The sequence below is a fragment of the Moschus berezovskii genome, chromosome 21 (genome assembly GCF_049115385.1).
Source record: "Moschus berezovskii isolate FMDL1 chromosome 21, NW_MosBer_1.0, whole genome shotgun sequence".
NCBI classification, from domain to species: Eukaryota; Metazoa; Chordata; class Mammalia; order Artiodactyla; family Moschidae; genus Moschus; species Moschus berezovskii.
The window spans coordinates 24,686,704-24,712,511 of NC_142480.1; the positions used below are offsets into that span (position 1 = coordinate 24,686,704).

At 40.8% G+C, this 25,808-nt stretch overlaps 1 protein-coding gene and 1 long non-coding RNA gene across 5 annotated transcripts; one reads left to right on the plus strand and one right to left on the minus strand.

Annotated features, from left to right (window-relative positions):
- Window positions 1-142: 142 nt before the first annotated feature.
- On the minus strand, window positions 143-16,690 carry FAM177A1 (family with sequence similarity 177 member A1). 3 transcript variants are annotated; one of them, XM_088829490.1, is made up of 5 exons: window positions 16,479-16,690; window positions 10,214-10,387; window positions 3,126-3,192; window positions 2,450-2,547; window positions 143-2,152 (listed from the first exon to the last, which is right to left on the minus strand). In XM_088829490.1, exons 1-5 carry the CDS (start codon window positions 16,638-16,640, stop codon window positions 1,946-1,948), a joined length of 708 nt encoding a protein of 235 aa, XP_088685616.1. In that variant the 5' UTR covers window positions 16,641-16,690; the 3' UTR covers window positions 143-1,945. The 3 variants fall into 3 exon arrangements, with proteins under 3 accessions (XP_088685616.1, XP_088685617.1, XP_088685618.1); XM_088829491.1 differs by lacking the exon at window positions 16,479-16,690 and adding an exon at window positions 15,428-16,085; XM_088829492.1 differs by lacking the exon at window positions 16,479-16,690 and adding an exon at window positions 14,144-14,273.
- On the plus strand, window positions 16,487-24,600 carry LOC129550516 (uncharacterized). 2 transcript variants are annotated; one of them, XR_016035620.1, is made up of 4 exons: window positions 16,487-16,624; window positions 18,799-19,342; window positions 21,171-21,264; window positions 23,819-24,600. It is a non-coding gene; the product is annotated as an uncharacterized LOC129550516 (long non-coding RNA). The 2 variants fall into 2 exon arrangements; XR_016035619.1 differs by having other exon boundaries at window positions 18,799-21,264.
- The last annotated feature ends 1,208 nt before the right edge of the window (window positions 24,601-25,808 follow it).

Here is a 25,808-nt window from a genome sequence, read left to right on the forward strand (position 1 = left end):
AGTGTAAAGATTCTCAATTATACTGTTTAGTTTTTAAGAGATGAAAGAATAGAAGAGGGTAGAATAGCGTGAACTATGATTCAGAAGGAACAGTAATTATTCAAAGGGTTGGAAAGGAAAAAAAAAGTGAAAGAGGCTTAAAAATAAGACAAAACCATTTAATGCATTTATGGGAAATTTTATACTCTGCATAAATAAAAAGTATAAAAGTTTAAGGCACAGTGAATATCTATATAAACATTACAAACTGGCCACTGTTGGACAAGTAAAAATAAAATTCAAGAAATGTAATGCCTTCATAAATCATTATCTTCCTTCTACTACAATCAGAAAAGTTTCTGAGTCAACTCTTTTACATCTGGTGCCTCTAAGAGAGAGAAGATGCAGGTCCCCTTTAGATACACTTGCCTTTACAGGATACCCAAATAAATATGAGTTTGAATATCTTCTTGAATGAAGGTAAAAACAAGGGGAACACCAGATTAGCATTCTTTACTGGTAAACTATAATTTACGATGACATTACATAATCTGAAGATTAACCCTTTTAAGCACTAAATTATATAGTTTATACCCATGACTAAAAAGATCACCATCACATGCCATGAACCACCATACTATGAATCCATGTAACTGAGGATTCCAAATAAAGAATTATCTTGCCTAAATCCTTCAAATTTCAATTGAAGAACTTAGTGGCCAGATGCTCACTGCTAACAGACTTCCATAATAAGCCCACTGCACCTATGTTGTTTGTTTGAAGCTATACTTTAAGCAGATATATTTAAGACTGAACTTAATGCTATTTAGAAGACTATTAACCATTAATCTCTAAAGGCTCTTTAAGTTTGTGAATAGGCTTGTAGCAGCCCCATATCTAAAATATACATTTCTCCTTATATTAAGTTATAAATCAAAGTCATACAGATACCTCATAAGATTCAGAACACATACAGGAATATTTTCAAAATTAGTTTCATATTATACTTTTGTGAGGTCTGCTAATGGCACAGTGGGTACAGGGATGGCCAACCAGGTCAAGCAAACCATCCACTGTTGCTACTTTGAAGTGGTTAATGACAGTTAATTTCATTATGCCACCACTGCACCTTGTACAATATTTAACAGTGAACCTCTGGAGGGTTCAGTCTTCATTTGTCCCCCAATATCACCCTGCAACTACTTGACCCAGAGGAGACATTCAGGATTGAATGACTGACATAACCAGAATGCTATGTAGATAATCACTAGGTATTACCATTTGAATACAAATAAATTTATCCCATAACTACTGTTCTTAACATGTTCAAACTTAGTTATTTAAATCTGAATAACTACTGAAAGAGAAAGTAAGATTAAATAAGCTTCATGAAAAATGGAAACCCATCTTAATATTTGGTGTTATAAACTCAATCACCTTCCCATGAAATAAAGTTAATTCTCAAGGAAAGAAAATTCAAAATGCTTTTATCGTGCTCCTTTTATTATACTCAGTAAACCATCCTTAGTATGAAATGAATGGTTAGATATATAAATATAAGACATAACATGAGAAAATCTAGGGGAAAAATCCTCATTTTAATCTGAGACCACAAATACCACTCCAGTTAGCCTTCATCAGCAACTTACCTATTTTTTTCTTACATAAAGACAAGCTTGATAATTTAACTCTTCCTAGTTGGTGGTTAAGGCTCTAGAATGTCCTTACCTTTTTTAAAGATCACTTTAAAACCAAAGCACGAATTTGACACAGTAAAAGCACAACACAAAGATCCAAATTTCGTATCTGGCTTTTGCTAGATAGAGCTTAAGAATAAAGAAACATTCTTCCCTTTCCTGATAATAATTTAAAATATAAATAATTGTAAGTCCCAAGACCCATTGAATAGAGAATGTGAAAGTTCCTGGTATAAAAACTACCTTAGAAGTCTGATAGTCATTTCATTCTACAGAGGGACAGAGGCTGGATTTTGTTTGCTTTCTGTAATTACTTCACAATCTCCCTCCATTTCAAAATTGAGATTCACAAATGAACTGGATGCCAGTGTTTCTGGTTGATCAGACTGAACAATGGTATCAGCCTGCAGCTTATTTTGTTGGTATTGTCTTTCTGCTTCTTCCGACATCCTATTTTCTTCTTCTTCTTCTTCTTCCTAAAAAGAAGTACCAAGAATAGTTGAAACATAAATGTCCAAATGGAACAGTATTTTTCTCCCACTTTCAGTACCCAGCACAAGGAAATCTAGCTTAATTGTGCACATCAATCTTAGGTAAATCTAAGTATTACAAAATTCTAAAATGTATGCTAATCTGATGAAGAATGACTAGAATGAAATGCCTAGTGTAAGGAGGCTACCTTTGGGACAGCTAGAGGATACACGTCTTCATTATGCAAACCATTCAGTCTACAACAAATGAAACAATCAAGAAAATGTAAAAAGGAGACACACCTCCTTCTTCATCCGGTAATACTCATCAATTGCATACTGGTATTTTGGGGTGCTGATGCCCAAAACAGATGCAATCTTCTCTCCAAGAAAGTCACAAACTGAAAATATAAAAGTTATAAAAAAAAAATACAAAAGTCAAATGGTTTACACAATTTCATGTACATTTCTTGAGCCTTTTCTATGTGCAAAGCACTGTAGGAATACGAAATTTACAGTCCCTGCCCTCGGAGAAATTATCAACATTCAGTCCATCTTATCTGTATCTTCCTTGATTTCCCCAAGAAACACTAGTGGCTCCTTCTGGGCTCCCAATAACACTGCTGGGAATAAGCAGTCAAATAGAATGAGAACAACGTCAGGGAACCAAATGGCAAAAGAGCAAAATAACTGCTGACAGAGCTTTTCTGTTCATGTTCACTGTTCATGAAAACGGTATCTAAATGAGTATAGCTGTTTTCAGTCCTTTTATTTCAAAGCACATCCGGAAGCTAAAGAATGTGTTAAGGTGAAGTATAAGTTAGATTAGTATCTCCAATGGTAGCTAGCTAGCTGCTGAGAAAGGCGTGACTAACTCCCCATTGTTTTTCCTTCATTTCTGAAATACCCTACTTGGCCGAGTTCCTGTTCTGGGAATATATGATACTGGTTATACAACATGCAAACAAAAAAGCAATACCTGAGAGGGTGGATGTGGCAGCTCGAAGCATGTGAAACCATAAGTAGGGGCCCCAGGTAAGTTTTGTCTGCAACAAGAGGTTAGGTTAGCAACCTTCATACTTAAATTTATTCTATATATTTAGGCCAGGATGAAGCAGTCAAATACTTGGTGGGTACATAGAATATTCTATAGACAGTATAACAAATAGGCTACAATTCAATAAAAAAAAAATTAAAAGCTTTGTATACAGAATGTCACAAAGATATTTAACATTCACCCATACAACTACCATCACCTTAAGTCCATGGAATAACCCAAAAAAGCAGCAGTCACTGAAACTGAGTTGGTAAGTCACAACCTTGATTATTTACGAACTGATAATCCAGAGCCTTCCTTTCTCCTGTCCTGCTGCCTTTTTTTTTTTTTCTGTCTTCATTGCTCAGAAACATATCAGAGTGTGTATACAGACAATTGAAAGGGATCTAAGGAATCATACATACAACACACTTCTGGTTTAGTGGTGAACTGAGGTTCAGAGAAATTAAACAGGATAAGTGAGGGCATATCAAATGAACTTTTAATGGTAACAAAATAAGTAACCAGTTCATTGGAAGGACTGACGCTAAAGCTGAAACTGCAATACTTTGGCCACCTCATGCGACGAGTTGACTCACTGGAAAAGACTCTGATGCTGGGAAAGGTTGGGGGTGGGAGGAGAAGGGGACGACAGAGAATGAGATGGCTGGATGGCATCACCGACTCTATGGACATGAGTTTGAGTGAACTCCGGGAGTTGGTGATGGACAGGGAGGCCTGGCGTGCTGTGATTCATGGGGGCGCGGAGAGTCAGACACGACTGAGCGAATGAACTGAACTGAAGTGGCAAGATGAGTTTTTTTGTTAATTTAAGGATTAAAAAGGGACTAGACCATGCAACGGAGACGACAATGGCAACCCACTCCAGTACTCTTGCCTGGAAAATTCCATGGATGGAGGAGCCTGGTAGGCTGCAGTCCATGGGATCACTAGGAGTCAGACACGACTGAGTGACGTCACTTTCACTTTTCACTTTCACGCACTGGAGAAGGAAATGGCAACCGACTCCAGTATTCTTGCCTGGAGAATCCCAGGAATGGGGGAGCCTGGTGGGCTGCCGTCTATGGGGTCGCAAAGAGTCAGACACGACTGAAGAGACTTAGCAGCAGCAGACCATGCAACCCATGAGAAGTTTAACACATAACTGGCAGGCTAGAAATACTGGCAGACTGCAATCCACACTACACACCTCATAGTTAACCTTGGTGCTGTTTCCATAGAATATTTCTATAAAGCTTGACACATGGATGACAGTTTGCCTCTATGGAGGAAACTGGTCATAGGAGCATGCTTCAATACACCAATATTTTTGTTTATGAAAAGAAAACAAGAGTCAGACACGACTGAGCGACTTCACTTTCTAAGAAACAAAGTGAAGAGTATAGAGCATCAGTTCAGTTCAGTTCAGTCGCTCAGTCATGTCCGACTCTGCGACCCCATGAATCACAGCACAGGCTCTATCAAATACATTAGTAATTGTTTCCATATTGGTTTCTCAGAGAGAAGAAAAAGATAAATCTTAATCCATAATCTTCTTAGATAAAATATGCTGATGATTACAAGGGCATTAAAAAAACCAAATACAAGAATGTCTGTAAGACTGAAAACCAGACACTAGAAACTGCTTCTTTTCTATAGGTGAAATGGAAGTATCTTCCTTTCCTGATATCTGAAGCTGACAAGGTTGCCAATTTCAGTGTTATTTCCTTTCTTCCTGATTAAGGAAAAATTTTCACCTGAGGGCTTTCAAGTCATTTTGAGTGGACACTATCTGTCTAATCAAGTTCTCATGCAAATTACTTTAAAAATAACATCATATATTTCAAATATTATTTAAAAAGGATATCTGTAAGACTGGGAAGACAGGCTAAAGCAGAGGAGGAAATAAAATGAAAAGTAGGTGACAGTATTTTTGAAAGGACATACACGTAAGGTAGCTCCTTCGTCTCTCTTTACACAAGAAGGGATGTCCAAGCAAACAAATACATTCAAGAAAGTACTGTATATTTCTGGCTCCCTGATCAAATCTTCTATATCGTCTATATTCAGAGCAGAACGCATTTCTCATGTGGGATAAGGGTTAGTTCAGGGGCTCTGTTTAACATGCTCTAACGCTAGTGCTTATGTATGTCTTTTACAGCAAGTGGGACAGTGCAGAAATAAAGGGAATGGAACCAATTTCTATAACACATAGTAAGTGATAGGGCCAAGAAATTACTTAGAAAAAGATTCAGCAAGCTTTTGAAGGAAAGTACGTTTTTCTCACTGGACCAATTCTCTTGAGGTTGTTTCTACAGAAAATAATTGCTAACGTCCAGACTGTAACTACCAATGGGTCAAACCTGTTTCAGAGCTAAGACACTGGATAAGGATTCCCGAAAACCATCTATCATTATCACACAAAATTATACAGACTGAATGAATGCGGCGTTTTGTTCAGACACTGACCTAGAGTCTACTGGAACCCTGCCATCACTACCAGCATCACTACTGCCACCACCGTCCCAGTAACAGGAGAACTGGGACAAGATCCAAGTCTTCAAGGCTTCCAGTTTATGGGTGCAAACTCGAATAGATCCATTCTTTTCTTCAAAAATTTAAGTATCTATTTCTTCCTGAATAATTATCCATCACTTCCTTAATAACGAACCATTAAGCCTTGCCATCTTGGGACTTTCCTGGTGATCCAGTGGTTAAGGATCTGCCTGCCAATGCAGGGACATGGCATGTTCAATCCCTGGACCGGGAAGATCCCACATGCCGCAGAGCAACTAAGCCAGTGTGTCACAACTACTGAAGCCTGCATGCCTAGAGCCTGTGCTCTGCGCAGTGAGAAGCCTGAGCACTGTAATCTGAGAGCAGTCCCTGCTCTTAGCAACTAGAGACAGCCCACACGCAGCAACAAAGACTCAGCACAGTCAAAAATTAATTAAAATTTAAAAAACTTTTTAAACCTAAGCATACCTGTGTTTTACAACATTATTACACTTTTTCTATCCTGCTTGTTTTCCCATTTACTATATTGAACATATTAAACATATTTCTTAAATGCTTCGATTTCTACAGGCAGAAAAACTAGGCCCAAAATATAATCATTTGGAAAGCTCTCCTTTCACAATGTAAAACTTCACAACAGAAAATTTACCAATAAATATTTACCAGTAATATATGAGACTGTCCATTCCCTTGTACCCTCATTACAGTATATTTTCCTTTTCTTTTATATTCATTTTTATTATTTTGACCATGCCTTGCATCATGCAGGATCTTAGTTCCCCAACCAGGGATTGAACCCATACCCCTTGCAGTGGAAGCGTGGAGTCCTAACTACTGGACCACCAGGGAAGTCCCACATCCCTTTCCTTTTTTAAAATTTGATTGGCAAAACTGAGCCCAGATAATTTTAGTTCTGACTATATTATAAAAGGCATCAATCCATTTATATAGGTAGCAATTATGTGCATCATCAAAGTTTTTAATGTGTAAAAAATACACATATATATGCATATTTGAGGAACCCTAAGCAAAACTACCACTGGTTAAAGGAATTACTGAAAATATGTTTATTCTTAAGACACATCAAAGGTAAAAAATCTAAGGAAAACTGTAAAAAGACCTAGGTCTCCATTTCTTACTTTCTATCAGGTACCATATGCCAGGGGTATTATTCTTAAATCTTTATTTAAAATATCTGGGGTTATCTTTAACTGGGTCAGTTCTACAAATCTTCTATATAAACATATGCCAATACCTTTCCCAAATTTCTTTGTTCTCAGATTTATGATGCATTAGAAACAAACAGAAAATGGACAGTCTGCTCTTCACATTAAGTGAAGCTAGATCTGCCTTCAGTGATTAACACCTGAGAGGATAATTGGTACTTTGCTAAAAAAGATAACAAATGTTGCTGAGGATGCAGAGGAACTGGAACCCTTAGTTGCTGTTGGTGCGAATGCAAAATGGTGTAGCCATTATGGAAAACAGTATGGAGGGTTCCTCAGAAAATTAAAAACAGAAATACCATATGATCCAGCAATCCCACTTCCGGGTAGTGCCCAAAAGAACTGAAATTAGAATCTCAAAGAGGTATCTCCGCTCTCACGGTCACTGCAGCTTTATTTACAGTAGTCGAGGTACAGGAACAACAGGAAGCCCAGCGGGAATCCAGTCTTGGCCACAGCAAGGTGACTACTCCACGACTGGCCAGACCTGAAAACCAGCTCGGACTATGCATGCTGCCTTCCGGTGATGGAAATACAGACAGGTTTCTTACCACGCAGGTTTCTTGTCTTAGTTTAGGCATAAGAATTCAAATAAATTCCAACGACAACATGCGACAATGACATACAGGGAAACTTAAGGTTTTAAGAACGGATAGAGACTTTCAGCAAAAGAGTGGGAGGAACCTTGAGGACTCACCACCCAGTGAAACTGGTGAAAATTATTTAAAATGAACATTTAAAGCCTCTGGAAATGGTCCTAAAGGTATATGACAAATGACAAATGAGTAAATAACTAATCAAGAAAGTAAAGGAAAATGTGATAAGAAAATGAGAGTATGCAGTACGTGAACCAAAATCATAGGCCTTCCCAGCAACGTGAAATGGAAACTCCACTCCAGACTGGTGCAACTAAGAACACAGGGCTCCTTCTACTCCCAGCTTCCAACTAGAGGCCTTTCTTTCCAGGAAGAATGGGACATTAATCAGCATTTCTCAACCTGCCCAGAGCTATCTATTCCTGAGACTAACTTCCAGGTGAGTGTGGCTGACAGCGGAGGGCTCCCTTCTTCCATCAGCTTCCACTAACATAACGGAGGCTCTACCTTGAGCATGGGGCAAGTGAGAATACTGGGGCACTGACCCCAGTTCATTAGCCAGTGGTTCCATGCCAGAAGAGATAGGCCATGATCTAAGGCTTCTGCTCCCAACCTCAACTGAGCATTCAGCTGCTCAAGTAGGGGGGGGTCACAGAGAAATGCACTACTATCCCTACCCCCCAGCTCTGGAGCTCTACCTAAGAGATTTTGCCCAGGAGGAAAAGTAGGCCATCAAACAGATTGCTCCTCATTTCTGCCCCTGTGAACTGACTTCATCTGCAACAGAAGTGGAAAAATCCAAGCTTAAGGGTACTCTCAAAATCAGTGAAGATTTTGGTAAAAGTACTTGGGAAGAAATTCTTTGATTCTATCAAGATACAGGATCAACTGTAGTTGATCAGCTAGTCTGAAGCAGAGAACAGCAAGTGAGGAAACAGAATTCGTTAAAAGAACCCATCAACTGACTAGACAAATAAATAAGCAAATTTACAACAAAATCAAGATCCTGGGTAGTGGAGATTTGGGAGGAGGCAGAGGGGAGCACCCAGAGTTGTTACAATATATTATCTAAAATGTCTAGTTTCAAACAAAAAAGTATGAGACATGCAAAGAGACAAGAAAGCATGACCCATACACTGGGAAGAAAATAAAATAAGCAGACCACAAAACTACTTATGAGAGTGACCAGATGTTGGATTTAACAGGAAAAACTCAAAGTAGCCTTTATAAGTATGTTCAAAGAATTAAAGAAACTGTAGGGCTTCCCTAGTGGCTCAGATGGTAAAGAATCTGCCCGCAGTGAGGGAGACCCAGGTTCCAGGGTCAGGAAGATCCCCTGGAGAAAGGAATTGCAACCCGCACCAGTATACTTGCCTGGAGAATTCCATGGACAGAGGAGTCTGGTGAAATACAGTCCATGGGGTCACAAAGAGTCGGACACGACTGAGCGACTTACACACACACACACACACACACACACACACACACGTAAAGAAATAAAGTTAGGTATGATAGCAATGTCACATCAAATACAGAGTATCGATGAAGAGAAATTATAAAATAGAACCAGATGAAAATTCTGCTGTTGAAAAAGTACAATAACTGAAATGAAAATTTTAATAGATGGAAAAAGAAACCGACAGAAATGAGGGAGAAATAGACAATTCCACAATAACAGTTGGAGACTCCAACACTCCATTTTCAATAATGAATAGGGCAACTAGGCAGCACATCAACAAGGCAACGGAAGACAAAGAACACTATAAAGCAACCAGACTTAACAGACATCTATAGAATACTCCGCCTAACAGCTCTACCACTGCATGAAACACTTCTACAATATTCTGCATGCATTTGGAATTGCCTTCAAAGTATACTCTTTTACAGTATATTTGCTACAATAGAGAATCTGGATCTGATTTTTTTAATAACTAAAATTTATTTATTAGAACCAAATCTGAAGAAAAACTAGTAATAACATTTTTTAAACCAAATCTAAATGAATAATTCTCTATTCTGCTACTCTGCTTTATTTTCTTCATAGAACTATCCATAGTCTGATACTTATAGTATATATTGTTTATTATCCTTCCGTCTACTTAAAAGCATAAATTTACACTGCCCACTGCTGTATCACCAGCACCTGAAACAGTACCTTTTAGAAAGTCAGTAAATATTTCAGCAACTGAACTCTCAAAATGACTACTTGGAAGGGCAACATTCCCTTTTTAAAAATGTACAACGAGTCGTAATTTTATAGTCACATCTTTTATAGTTTAGAAATTCTTAAGTTCAGCTGGGTGAGTAACACAGAGTTAAGAACTATACACTCCTATCTTCTAATCAAAACTTGAGGCGCTATAAAAAAGAAGTGACAACCATCAGTGGTATAATATTTAATACAAAGGGACAGGAATTCTAGCACTCTGCTTAGTGAAATAAATCTGAAAGAAACCTATCCATGCTGACAAAAAATTTCTCTCAAAAATAAACTATTCACGCTACTCAAGATAGGAAAGAGGTCCATCCATACTGTGTAAAAATACTGCCTTCTACCAAAACCATAACACAATGTGACAACCAGAATATAGTTTATTTAAACCTCAAATGGTTCCTTCCATTGAGTGTTTAAGGGAAACAAACCAGTCAGAACAAAACCCACTGACAAACGGATCATCAGTATCAAACCTACCGGATCCACAGTAGGCAAAACCTCTTTCTTCTCCAGGCCAGCGGCTTCATCTTCATCCGTGCTGTACTCTTCCATCGTCTCACCGCTAACAAAGTGGATGACTCTCCTCGGGACTTTCTTCTTTTTTCCTATGACTCCCAGTTCTACATTTTCAAAGCCTCTTTCATTACTCATCTAATGTCAAGAACACATCAGGAAAAGGAGAGTTTCAAGTGAGATTAATTTTCTTCCATAGAACCAAAAAAAAAAAAACCACATTATTTGGGGTTGCTTTATTTAGGGAATAAAGAAATATAAGCTAGTCTATAAACAGCTTTTTAAAAAATAAGACAGGTCACACACACAAAAGAATATCAACAGCAAAAATGAAGGGTTTAATGAACTGAATAATAAAGCAAACCTCTGCACACTCACCACCAAGGTTAAACAATAAAACTTAACCAATTAAACTTTTTAAGTCAAAAGCTTAGAAATCAAGCAGCACACTTCAGGTCATAGCAACTCCAATGTTGTATAATATGTGAAGATATGCTGGACATCAATAATTTTAAAGAATTATGAAGGAATTAATGTGTAATATCAAAAGAAAATCATACAGATACAAATACATATGTTAGATATGTAGTATAAAAACATTTTGTATTAGTCAACCCTGTTAAGTCTTTAGATTTGAGTTAAGCTATGTGTGAGCAAACCAAAACCAGTTCAGCCTAATTCTGAACCTCTCCTTTTCTCAAAACGGAAGTCCCAAATTCAAATGCCTTTTAGGTCCAAGCAGGTACTAAAAATGAGTAAATACTGCTATAGATGAAGAGTAGAGCTTTAAACAAAAGCATGCCCCAACTGAAGACATTAAAATTGAAAAACTTTAAAGCACCATGCAGGCCAAATACAACTCATTTGTAAACCAAATCTGGAAAGCAGGCCATCAGTGTTCTATATGAGACCTTCCAGGCTTCTCAGGCACTAACACATACAGGACAACAGTTTTCCTGAGAGTAAAAATATTGTTACCAATTTTAAAACTATAATAGTCTAAGGAATTCTAATTATATCCAAACTTCATTCCTAAAGAAACACTAATTTTACCTCATACATACGGCCAATGTTCCAAAACTTAGAGCAAATGCATTTTGTGGGAGAAGATGAAGAGCTTTTCCTTGTCATCTTGTCCCAAGTTTAAATTCCTATGAAAGCCTCTCTTTTATCTTCTTAATGAGAGATTTCAAAAAAGCACAGCGCAAGTAATTCTAAAGAAAAATCTGACACACTGGTTACCCCTCGGGTTAGGCACAAAGATGGAGAAGGAGATACAGGTAAAGGAGCGGTCAAGTGGGCTTTTTATGCTTTGCGTATTTTGTTGCTGTTTTATTTTTGTGATGAGAATATGTTCATGTATTACTGGTTCAAATTTAAACCTAAACCAAAACCTAAACCTAAAATGACTACCCATGCTTAGACTTCATGTTGGTGGGACTGTCCAGGAGAGTCCAGGGTTCAAAAATTTCATCCTCTATGAGGATTCTTTGTGACCCCAGAGACTGCAGTTTGCCAGGCTTTTCTGTCCATGGGATATCCCAGGCAAGAATACTAGAGTGGGTTGCCATTTCCTTCTCCAAGAGAGCTTCCCGACCCAGGGATCAAACTCACATTTCCTGCATCGGCAGGTGGATTCCATCTGCTAATGCAGGAGATGTAGGAGACACGAGTTTGATCCCTGGATCAGGAAGATTCCCTGGAGGAGGAAATGGCAACCCACTTCAGGACAGGCCATAGTCCACGGGGTTGCAAAGAGTCATATGCGATGAGCACAATGATAAGGATTCTTACGGTTGGAGACATGCCAAGACATAATTTAAACCCATGATTGTTGTTCAAATCTAGAAAAGTTTTCTGAATTGCACCTGCAAAGATATGGAGTTGCACTGATAAAATAATTGTCTTGCCCAGAATTGCTCAGTTATGCAAGTATAAGTAACTTTATTCTTATGAATTATTTCCTGTTAACCCTCTAAAGTCCTTCTTAGAAAACAGATATGGTTCTTCTCTTTCCTTCACTTTCCAAAGGTAAGTTTAGTCATAGGCCAGGACTTGAATTCAGGTATATCCAACCCAAAGAACCCATGCACTGTTCCATGACACACGTGAACATCACTGACAACAACTATAACTACTGCAGAGCAAACTGAGATAAAAATCTTGACAACGTGGCCTATCTATAAAATAACCTGAAAAAACAAAACCAAAATTCTCCCTAGCTGTTCTGAGGTTTCAAATATATCCTAGTCCTTAAAGGAAAACCACCCCTTTATAGTGTCCATAAATAAGATGGACAACAAATGGCCCACTCACACCATCGTGCTTCTATCACCAATCCCTAAGCATGGTGAGCCATTCCTACCCAATCTCATTTTTCCCCCTTCACATCAAATTTGGTTTATGCTTGTCCTGACACCAATGTCTCCTTTTGGACCAAGACTTTATAGGCAAGGAAAAATCAGAGGAGCTGGGTTAGATCTCCAGTCATCATATGAATTGGGTGGATCTGATGCTAAACCACCAGTCCCAATCAATGAATAGAGTTGAGACCTTTTGTAGTCCATCACGATGCCTTATTCCACCCCCACCCCACCCCCATCAGAGCTGAAGAAGCTTTTCATTCTCCCTCTAGCACTCTCTCATTGGTTTAAGTTTTCTTTTCTAAGACACAGGCAAAGGAGAAAGAGTGTCTCTCACTGGTTTAACTACTTTGTCTTCTTTAGACAGCTTTAATGGAGAAGGAAATGGCAACCCACTCCAGTACTCTCGCCTGGAAAATCCCATGGACAGAGGAGCCTGGTAGGCTACAGTCCATGGGGTCACAAAGAGTTGGACACGACTGAGTGACTTTACTTTACTTTAGATAGCGTTAATGAATAAAAACATTCTGGCTGGGTCATAGTAACTGGTATACACTTATCTACTAACTCCATTAACTGACTCTTGGCTATATCTTTTTCAAAAAGATTAAAAAAAAAAGCTACAAAGAGGAAGGCTGAAACATGATTCACATTTTTTCATTCTAATGACAAAGTTAGTTAAGTACAAACAGAACTTTGAGTAATACTCTATACATAATACATAATTTCAAAAGGCATTTTATTTATTCTAATCATCACATTCCATATAAAGATCTTTATTAAAGAGATTTTCATTTTAAGTTTTCTTTTAAAATTTTAATATTCATTTTTGATACAGTAAAACCCAAGCTTTAGGTATAGCAGCTTAAACAGGAATGAGTAAACTTTTCCAACAAAGAGATAGTAAATACTTTAGGCTCTGAGGGCCATGTAACCTCTGTCATAGTTACTGAACTCTGCAAAAGCAGCCACGGACAATATATAATGAATGGGCTATGTTCCAATAAAACTGTATACAAGTCAGTGGCTGGTGGGATCTGGCCCACAGGCTATACTTTATCAATCCCTTATATTAAGGAACCAGATTATTAAGTAGAAAAAAAAAATCTGTGAGAAACCTATGCCATATGAGTCCAACCTCTGCTTGGCAAGGAGGCGAGGTGGGAGTTAAGGGAGACACTGATAGGTAAAACCAACCAGAAAATAATTTGATTCAAAAATTCCAACAATTATGAAAGCTATTCTCTGAATTTGCAAAGGTTTCATTTTTACAGATAAACAATAAACCTGCTGGTAAGAAAACTGTCGCTGCCAACTATACAAACTCCATTTCAACAAATGCCAATGATCTGACAAAACAATTTTCTAACACCAGGAAATTACGAACTGCAATTTCAACTAACATTTTATTATTTTTCATGGTTAACCGTACTGTTTAAATCCGATCTTGTTCTTTGGACTGTTTTCAATGGCAATTGTCTTTTTATATACTCCCATAGTACCCAGAACTTCTTAAAAACGTGTATTACACCTGGAATTTATTCTGGATCATCTTCCCCAGATAGGTGATCAGCAACACGGAAGTAGGCACAGTGTGTATCCTTCACTGCTATATCCTTTAGCCTACAGCTCCTGGCACATCGTGCTTGGTAGTAGAGCTGCTAATAAAACAAATGAACAAGTAGTACTGAAATTTTAACTCCTTTAATAATACTGAAGCTGAGAGTCTGCTTAAAAATCTAGTCGGAGAAGATGCTGAATGGCCTGGTTTGAAGCCTAATTCTAAACACAGGCCCAAGCTCCTGTCTCTTACTTCCTTCCCGACACGGCCCTTGGGATTTCTCAGTTCTGACAAACAGAGGATGGTAGGCTCTCCTTCCACCCAAGTCTCCACCTCAGTGGCCTCTCCCCTCTTACTGTGGTCAACTGGGCATAGATCTGGGGTTCCCGGAAACATCTCTGCTACAGGAACGTGCATGAGAAAGCACAAATGGAAAGTTAGAAAACTGTGTGTATATATGAACCCGCCTGTGTATAGCAAGATTATATATGCACAGGCAATCCCAGTAGAATACACCAGAAACCTAACAATTACTTTTGGGGAAAGTAAATGTGAGAAACGGGTGATGGGAGGATCCCTATGATTTTTCCCTCTTTGCTCTATGGGCCTTCTTTACGTTTGAATATTTATTATTTTTTAACCAAGAGTGCAAAAATAACATAACAGCACTAAGTTGCAACAAAGAGCCTCTCTTCCAACATTTATCTGGTAAATCAGTACAGGTATGTTTGCTACTAGAGAGATTCAAAGCTGAAATCGTGACCAAAACAATTCCAGTGACAGAAGGAAAAATCAAATGGAAAACACATCAAACACTGTGGACTAAAAGGGTCAGCTCAAGTATACCTCCTGTCAACAAGAGGTCTCAACTCAACTGAACATGACAAGTGGCTTTGTAACCATTTAGCATCACCCTCGAATTCCTTCTCACAGGTTACCTTCCTCCTTCCTAAGCAGGAGAAAAAACAACTCCATATATAGTCTAGCCTCTGGACAACTTTTTTTCAATGCAAACTACTTATAATATTAGAACAAACATTTGGGCACCATTCTCCAGGAATCTGTAGTTTGGGGGAAATGTCTTACATTCAGGTAGTTATTCTTAAAAAATGAAGCCACTCAAAACCTCTGCTCTCTCTGAGGATGGGAAGATATTACACAGAAGCAACTCGGGTTTTTAACATCAAAACTGTACACTCGTGGGCTGGTTTCTCCCCTCGAGTGGGAAATGGCAACCCGCCCCAGTATTCTTGCCTGGAAAATTCCACGGAGAGAGGAGCCTGCTGGGCAACAGTCCATGGGGTCCCAAAGAGCTGAGCTTGACTCCGCACACGACTGAGCACATGAGTTGGTTTCCGCTAAAGCCATTCCTTCATTAGCTTTACTTGGCTAAAGATCCTACTACTACTATTTCAGACACGAAATCCAAAATAAAACAAACCTCCAAACCTTACCTAATGCTCGAAACTTATGCTATTCAGTACATAAGTTAACCATGTGTGGCTAAGGCTCACTTGAAATGTGGCTAGTTCAAGCGGAGATGTGTTGAAATACACAAAGGATTTCAGAATAGCACAGAGAGACAATGAAATATCTCAGTGGTAACTGTCATATAAATTGCAAGTTTGTTTTTTTTTTTAACAAACTGGGCTAAACAGAATATCAAAATTAACTTCACTGGTTTCTTTCTAGTTTTTAAATGAAAATACAACTGACAATGCAGATAGCATTATGTCTATTGGACAGCGCCGGTCTGGGCCTTAGTTACCTCGTTGGTAAAATGGGGATAAACGTACACCTTGTGCACAAGTAATAAGGATTAAATGGGGGGGAAAGCCTGTAAACGCATACTACCTAGCTGCTATCTGCTAACCAAAGGGCAGATGCCCAATAAGGCGCTCCCAAAAGGAGACTAAGAAGTGACTGTAGCCATCGCCACCTGGTTTCCAGCTACTCCAAGGACAGCCTTTCGGGTACACGCCTTCCTTATAGCTATCGCAGACCCGAAGCCGCAACCTCACCCCGCGACACTCCCCGGAGCCTCCCCGGAGCCTGCGGCGCTGTCAGCGGAGGGGCTGCCCAGCTGCGCCGCGACTAAAGGGGCGTTCGCCCCTTCCCTCCAGCCGACGCTCGGAGGCAGGGACACCGTGAAGAAGAGCTCCATACGGAACCTCCGGCCGACGGCCTGCTCGAAGGCAGGCCGGGCAGGCCAAAAGGGCAGGCGGCGGACTAGGCAGACAGGAGGCGGGGCTCGTTGGCCTCACTCGGCCTCGGCGCTGTCGCAACCGTCTGCGGCCCCACCTACCTGCTGTGCCGACTCCCTGAACGCCGCGGCGGCCGCAGCTCCCGAGGCAGTCACCGCTTCTCCCTCCTCACGGCTCGCTGGCTCCCGCTCCATCGTTGTCGCCGCCACAGGACTGCTGGCGCTGGCGAGATACAAGGTTACGGCTGGTAAGCCCAATTCCATCCTCCGCCTCCCCGCCCAGCTGCGGACCGAGCCAGAGGTCAGGAAGTGGGACTCACCGGCAGGGCCCGCCTAGCGCCGCGCCCCGCCCCACCTCGGCGAGAGGGGCGGGGCAGGGAGGCCTTGGGGGTGGGGCTTGTGTGGGCGGGGGTACTGGCGCCCCGCCCACCCGGCTCGGCACCTCGGGCTTTGCCAGCCACGGCCTAGACTGCACAACTGCGGGGCGGGGCGGGGCGGGGCGGGGCGTTCTGCTGTAGCGTTTCCGGCCCGGCCCAGGTCTGGAGCTCGCCGCCTGGCACCACCAGTGACGTCATGTCTCTTACCTGTACTGGGAGCCTGACTCCGGGATCTTCACGCAGCCGCTCACCAAGTGCATCCCGGGCAGTCATTCCCAGACCTTGGTTTCAGTAATTCTGAAATATGAGCAGCTTCGTAGTGTGCTTCAAAGACTTGTGGTGATATGTGATTGCTGAAAATATGTTTTTAATGAAAGGTTCATGCTACGTATTCCATTTCTTTTATGGATGACGATCTAGCCAAGATACCTTGAAATAAGAGCCTCAAAGGCGAATTTTGCTTCCACCTATATGAAATACTTTATGTGTAACTAGAAAAGTGAGACCTGAAGAAGAGCAAAGGGCAGTAACAAGCTTCTATTTTACAATAACAAATGTTAGGAATAATTTATTATCTGTTTAGGTGTGTGTGTGTGTAAGAGGGAACATTTCAGACTTTTACAGTTTTTCCCAGTGTTCAACCTAAAAATTAAAAAGTTATGATTGCAATCATTATTGCATTACTGTAGTTGGAGCATTTCCAGGTAAGTGGTCTTTTATTGTAGTTTTTTAGTATGAGAATTTTCATGCAATTTTCACCAGTTGTAGAGGTCAAAAATAAAATACACTATTTTGGTCATGAAGAGGAGCTTCATTTGACACTTTGAATTCGATTTTCAAGCCAGTCAAATTTCATAAATACTCCCCAAAGTTATGGCCTAGCATATCTTCTGTGTCTGCAGGCCCAACACTGCTACAGACTTAGTTATTCCTTTCTCTCCTATGCAAAATTCTTTTTCTGCTTAATATTCTTGTATACTTTCTATCCTGAATATAACTATGATGACCTAAAAACCAAATTGAAAACCTAAAAAACAGAAGTTGATTATTTGACAACCATCTGTATTTTTTCAATTAGGTGGAAATTCATAATCTATTGATGCTAAGATACACAAATGCTGTCTAGTGGCAATAGGAAGGGGTTGATACAATCCAAAACAGCAAAAACAAACTCCTATAAATTGAAAAGAAAAATAAAAACCAATTGTTAAAGACTCCATGGATTGGCTGTCAAAAACAAGCCAGTTGTTCTACATTACATGTATTCAAAAATCCCTTTCCTGTTAACTGGCAGGAAGGGTAATCAACAGCTTATATCATTTAAAAAATTAGTGGAATGTTTATAATTGCATTTTATTTTGGAAATTGGCAATTAAACATCAAATCATGATTTTCACTGCCTCAGAACTTATTTTCATGGTTTACAAGTACATTTCTTAGTTTACTGAAAATTCACAATGCAAGTCACATTCCAAGACGAACTAGAGTAGTTATTTTTTAATACAAATATGCAATTGAAGAGCAGTCTTTTGCAAAAGAACAACTTATAGCAAGAGAAAAGCACAGAGATTCTAATGGTTTTATTTTGGGCATTGACATTTTGTCATTATCTCCAGACTGTCATCAGTTCAACTAAAAGTAGACAACGAAACAACATGCCAAATCTTTCTTTCACTTTGTAATATAAGTTGTATTGTATACCTGTGACAAAAAGATAAATTCAGGTATTGCTATAATTTACTTGAAAATATAACTGTTACCTAAATTTAGTTATCTAATAATGCATGTAGAGCTAAAAAAGTAAATTTAGTTTTACCTATTTCTGTGAAAGGCTGGGAAAACAAAAATTCAATAACCAGGAGTGTCTATCAGATAAAAAACAAGACTTTTCATGGTTTTGACATAGCTACATATATATTTTAGTAAAGAATATTTTAAATGTTTTCCCATTCTTCGCATAGGAAGTTATAGTTTCATAATAAATCATGCACAAGAAAAATGTTTAAAAGGTGTTAAAAATAAAAATGCACTTTTTTGATTTGAAGCAATGGCCACTCCTGATTTGGTGAATTTGACGAATAATCTCTCTAAAACAATCCTACACACAGAAATGCAAGACCGCTAAAATCATGAATTTGCAGCTTCAGCATCTGAATACTTCCACTCAGCAGCCACCTCAACAGAAAGACCGAAATTCTCTCCAGGGTTCCTTTCAAGGTTAGGTCCCTGCCACTATCATAATCAGCCTGGCCACTGGAAGAGTCCACAAGGTTAAAAGGAAGGCCTTATATGCAGCCCAAAGCTACTCTCTCGGACCCTTTTCATGAACATTCTGAGAAGTCTGAAAAGCACCTCCCTTTTGTAAACAAACACTCGTGAAGTTCTGAGAAAAGTTTTGGAGTCTTTCCAGTACTCCCACTAGCACCTTGGGAGAGTTGGACCTTCTTTTATGGGAGCTGAGGCTATTACCACTCTTGTGGACATAGAGACATACCACTGTTGTGTCTTGAACGCCACCAGCCTTCAGGCCCTCTTCCTTAGAGTGCCACAATGGTCCAAATGATGTGAGTTCCAAACATGGTTGTAAAGGTAAGTCAGTTGGCCCCCTTGCCTTTCAAGATAGGTTCTTCTCAGGGAACTCATTAGTTACTTCTGTCCCTGTACACTTTTTGGGGCTAAGACCTCCTGGGAAAACTACATGCTAATATTTCCTTTTCCCTAAAAGGAGAAATACACTTTTATTTTGACTCGTCAGGGTCTTCCTCCAACTCTTGTCCTGATATTGAGATTCCCCATCACAAGGATTTGTTAGATTCTGTTCCTTCTACATTATGGTCTACCGCTTCAAACAACATTGAACACATTCATTCAGTTCAGTTCAGTCGCTCAGTTGTGTCCGACTCTTTGCCACCTCGTGGACTGCAGTACACCAGGCTTTCCTGTCCATCATGAACTCCTGGAGCTTACTCAAACTCATGTCCATCAAGTCAATGATGCCATCGAACCATCTTATCCTTTGTCGTCCCCTTCTGCTGTCACCTTCAATCTTTCCCAGCATCAGGGTCTTTTCAGATGAGTCAGCTCTTCACATCAGGTGGCCAAAGTATTGGAGTTTCAGCTTCAACATCAGCCCTTCCAATGAATATTCAGGACTGATTTCCTTTAGGATAGACTGGTTTGATCTCCTTGCTGTCCAAGGGACTCTCAAGAGTCTTCTCCAACACCACAGTTCAAAAGCATCAATTCTTCGGCGATCAGCTTTCTTTATAGTCCAACTCTCACATCATACATGACTGCTGGAAAAACCAAAGCTTTGACTATACGGACCTTTATTGGCAAAATAACATCTCTGCTTTTTAATATGCTGTCTAGGTTGGTCGTAACTTTTCTTCCAAGGAGCAAGCGTGGCTTGCTACAGTCACCATACTTTCATGGCTACAGTCACCATCTTCAGTGATTTTGGAGCCCCCCCCAAAAAATAAAGTCTCTCTCTGTTTCCATTGTTTCCCCATCTATTTGCCATGAAGTGATGGGACCAGATGCCATGATCTCAGTTTTCTGGATGTTGAGTTTTAAGCCAACTTTTTCACTCTCCTCTTTCACTTTCATCAAGAGGCTCTTTAGTTCTTCTTCACTTTCTGCCATAAAGGTGGTGTCATCTGCATATCTGAGGTTACTGATTGGACTTCTGTGATGGCTCAGATGGTAAAAGCATCTGCCTACAATGCAGGCGACCCAGTTTCGAACCCTGGGTTGGGAAGATCTCCTGGAGAAGGAAATGGCAACCCACTCCAGTACTCTTGCCTGGAAAATCCCATAGACGGAGGAGCCTGGGTCACAAAGAGTCAGACACAACTGAGATTATTGATTAGGCCCTATCAATTAAGATCCAGGTAGATCCTAATAAACTTTTGCCTCACCTCAGACAATACTCTCTCAGGCCTGAGGCCCTAGAAGGAATTCTTCCGACTGTCAAGGCACACTTCCGGAAGAGAATCATCATCCCATGCACCAGTCCCTGTAGCCCTCCAGTCCTTCCCACAGGCAAGTCTCATTCCTGAGGTTGGCATTTCGTTCAGGATCTCTAAGCCATAAACAGTATAGCCATACCACATCACCCCATAGCCCCCAACCTCACAGCATCCTCAGTTTAATCCCTCTGAGCACACAGTTCTTTGCAGTTATAGATTTATGTAGTGCTTTCTTCAGCCTTCCTGTCCATCCAGACAGCCAGTACCTGTTTGTCTGTACTTGGGAAGGACATCAGTATACTTCGATCATTATGCCTCAGGGCTACACAGAAAACCCTACTTACTTTTCATAGATAGTGAGAGGAGACTTGGCCAGTGTGAATTTTGCCCACAGCTCTACTTTTCTTCAATATGTTGATAACCTTTCGTTGTACTCTTCTTCTAAGGAAGCATGCCTCAAGGACAGCCTGTTCCTTCTAACTCAGCTAGCACACAAAGGCAGAAGTCTCAAGGAGAAAGTTCCCATTTGTTCAAACCCAGGTAAGAAACTTGAGTCATGCCTCAAGGGCACATCTCTGTTTCCTACTTCCTCCCACCAAGTGCCATCTGAGTTGCTCTTTTGGACTAACAGGCTATTGCAGAGTTGGGTTCCTAATTTCTTCTTGTATGCACAAAACCTTTTTCCCTGCTAAAAGGCAGAGGCCCAATCCTCTTGTTTGGAATAATGAGGCTGAATCAGCTTTGCAAACTTTAAATGTTCAATTGGCCACAGCCCCTGCTGTAGGGGACCCTATTTTCTTCCCTTTCTGGTATTTGTTCATGAAGTTATTAATAACAGGAAACACCCTTGGAGAGCTCATTCAGTCCCATGGGGGAAAACAGAGCTCTATTGGCTTTTAGGGCCAACAGTTGAAGCCTGTGGGTCAAGATCTTTCACCTTGCCTCCAAGCAATAGCAGCCACCACTGCCATTCTGCAGGTTATAGAATAGACAGTGTTGGGGTCTCCCTTGTGGATTTTTGTCCCTTAACTGGTTGAGGCACTCCACACACTTATCTGCTCACTGACTGACATCCTATGAAATCTTGCTTTTCTCCCCAAATGTCTTTTTGTTTTATGGTAATGCCCGAAATCCTGCTACCCTCTTAACATCAGCAACAGATAAGACCTCACATGATTGCATAACCACAGTTGATATTTTGACTAGTCTGCATCCAGATTGCAAGAAACACCTTTGGACAAGCTTGACATCTTTTGCTGTATCTATGAAATAGTGCTGGACAACTGAAATCTGGATATGCTCTCACTACTCCCTTCACTATAATAGAATCCAATGCTCTGCCCCTAGTTTCTTCAGCCCAGCAAGTTGAACCATACACACTAACTTGCATCTGCACACGTTAGCCTCTGGCAAATGTGCCAACATTTACACCGATAGCAGTTATGTTTTGGGAGGATCTCATGACTTTGAAATGCTTTGGAAACAGAGAGGTTTCTTGAGCTCGGGGGGAAATGAAATTGAAAATGGCCCCTTTGTTAAGGCTTTGCTGGATGCAATCTTGCTGCAAGACAGTTGGCAATGGTAAGTTGCCAGGCCTTCCAAAGACAGCACTGAAGGAAAGAGAAACTGACTGGCTGACAGAGTTGCTAAGGCCGCAGCATTACAAGACTCAGGCTTCATAAAGAAACTTCTGGGAAGTGCGCTTGGCGGCCCCTCGGATCTGTCTCTTGCTTCAACAGTGCTTGGAGGGAACAGACCCAGGGACGCCCCTTGCTCCAGCCTCCGACCACCCTCCAACCTTTTTTCCAGTCGCAACCTCCGGAGTCAGCCACTCAACTGTCCGAGATCACCGGGACCAGCCACCATTTTTTAACTCCTTATTACCGACCAATCATGAGCTCCCAGATTCGTCAGAATTATTCTACCGAGGTGGAGGCCGCCGTCAACCGCCTGGTTAACATGCAACCGCGGGCCTCCTACACCTACCTCTCTCTGGGCTTCTGTTTCGACCGCGACGATGTGGCCCTGGAGGGTGTGGGTCACTTTTTTCGCGAATTGGCCAAGGAGAAGCGCGAGGGCGCGGAGCGTCTCTTGAAATTGCAAAACCAGCGTGGCGGCCGCGCCCTCTTCCTGGACGTGCAGAAGCCATCTCAAGATGAGTGGGGTAAAACCCAGGACGCTATGGAAGCCGCCCTTCTTGTAGAGAAGAACCTGAACCAAGCCCTGTTGGATCTGCATGGCCTGGCTTCCGCCCGCGGAGACCCCCACATCTGTGACTTCCTGGAGAACCACTTCCTAGATGAGGAAGTGAAACTCATCAAGAAGATGGGTGACCACCTGACCACCCTCCGCAGGCTGGCTGGTCCCCAGGCTGGGTTGGGCGAGTATCTCTTCGAAAGGCTCACCCTCAAGCACGACTAGGAGCTTCTGGAGACCAGTGACCTTTGAAGAACCCACCTAACTTCAGGGCTGCCTGAAGCCCCTCTCTGCAGCGACTCGGCAGCTTTTTAACACCCTGGAGCCCTCTCTCAAGCCTTGGACCAAATGGAAACAATAAAGCTTTTTGCAGCATTAAAAAAAAGAAACTTCTGTTGGTCACTGTTCACACCAAGTTAACTGTGTACTACTTGGAAGGACACCCAAGATTTAAAGGATATTATCGGAAACGGGAAAGTGCATGCTACAGTTAGGAAAGAATAGTGACGGGCTTCTGAAGGATGCACATTTGACCAACATCCTTGGTTTTGGTATGGGCCAAACAACCGTCCTGCTCTTTCTGCAGTCGCTGAAGAAACCATCTTAAAGTTCATACAGGAAATAACTCGTTAAAGAATTGATAAAATGATAGCCTGAGGGAAACAATACTTTTAGAGACCTCCCATAGTGGCAGCTCAAATATGTCAACGGTATCAGATCTGTCTGAGGTATAACCCACCAAAACCTATTCATATTCTCAAGGCCCCTTTCCTTTACCTACTGGTTCCTCTACTATACAACAATTGAATTTTAACCAGCTGCCTCCCTCTCAAGGATCCAAATATGTTCTTGTGATGGTTTGTATGTATTGTCATTGAATGGAAGCCTTCCCTTGCAGGTGAGCAGCCAGCCTTGCAGTGGCCAAAACATTATTGGAAGGGATTATTCTCACGTGGGGACTTTTCTTGAAATAACATGATAAAAGTACCGTTACACTAGACAAATTCCAAATGTTGCTTGTGAAGTCTAGCCTACAACATTTCTGCTGTACCCATCAGCCTCAATCCTCTGGTCAAATGGAAAGAACTAATGTGTGTGCGTGTGTGCTTGGTTGCTCTGTCATGTCCAACTCTTTGTTACCCCGTGGACTGTAGCCTGCCAAGCCCCTCTGTCCATGGAATTTTCCAGGCAAGAATACTGGAATGGGTTGCCATTTCCTCCCCTGGGGGATCTTCCTGACCCAGGGATCAAATTCACATCTCTTGTGTCTTTTGCATAGGCAGGCGGAGTCTTTACCACTGTGCCACCAAGAAGCCAAAAGAACTTATAGCATAATAAAAACATAGAATATTATTCAGCCTTAAAAAGGAACACATTTGAGTCAGTTCTAATGAGGTGGATAAACATAGAGCCTATTATACAGAGTAAAGTAAGTCAGAAAGAGAAAAACAAATACTACATATTAAAGCATATATATGGAATCTAGAAAGATGGTCCTGATGAACCTGTGTGCAGGGCAGCAATGGAGATGCAGCCATAGAGAAAAGACTTGTGGACACAGTTAGGGAAGGAGAGGGAGGGATAAACTGATATAGTAACATTGAAACATATACATTACCATATGTAAAATGGATGACCAATGGAAATTTGCTGTATGACACAGTGAGCTCAAACCCAGTGCTCTGTGACAATCTAGAGGGGTGGGGTGAGGTGGGAGGTGGTAGGCAGGTTCAAGAGGGCGGGGACATATGTATACCTTTGACTGATTCATGTTGATATATGGCAGAAACTAACACTATTGTAAAGCAATTATCCAATTAAAAATATAAAAACCACAACTGGCAAAACTCAGTGTCTTTCAATCTCCTTGGTCTAAATTACTACTCATGGTTTTATTAAACTTAAGATCTACACCCTTTGGAAGACACAAATTGTCACCATTTGACATAATTACTTGATGACTCAAAATTCTTGACTCAGTTATACAAGCCCCTTCTAGTCAAGGGATATCCTTTACATTATTGCCAAAATCCCATTAAGACTCTAAAGAAAAATGAGCACCTGGTTGAGAAACCTTTACACAGTAAAGCACTCCCGGGAGATGAAGAACTCACATACCACAATTGACAACCAGGGGACTATGTTTATTGGGAAAGACAACTTTTAAAGGAATCCCTGCAGCCCAGGTGGAAGGGACTCGATCAGGGGCTCTTTACTGGCATAGAAGTGCTTTGTGCCAGTAAACCTAAAGACACTGATTCTTAGATTCATGTTTCTCATTTGAAAAAGGCTTCCCTACCTGAATGGGCTTCTGAAATAGTTGGAGACTTAAAGCTGAAACCGACCAAGTGAAGCAAATGACACCTGACATAGACAAGTCTCCCAAGATTCAGGTTAGGCCAGTATATTCCATGATCACTATTAATGAAGTCTTTCTTGTTTTTCTTTGTTCTAATTGCTATCATCAAAAAGTTGCTTTATCTCCCTCAATATGTAATAACCGATAACAGCAACTTGCTGCTCTTCTCCTTATAGATACATTATCTGGGAGTGAAAATCTTCATGCGTGGGTGCATGCTTGGAATGAAAGTTTAAAGGAAGTGACCCAGGTCCTTTGGTCCCTTAAATTCAACTATGAAGGACTGGAGAATTGAACTTTTGGGACTCCTCCTTGTAGCTTCAGGTTTATTAATACTCTTTACCTTACTACATACAGTGGGCATCCTCCATTGGTGGTAATTCTATGAAAACCATATATCTTGTCAGAACTCTCCTGGATAGAAGCCTCTAGCTCCATTTTTGGCCATTCAGCTAAGCTATTCGGCTTAGCATTCTTTCTTTAACCAAGGCCATGAGCCACCGTTTCTCCTCTTTATATTAAAATGACT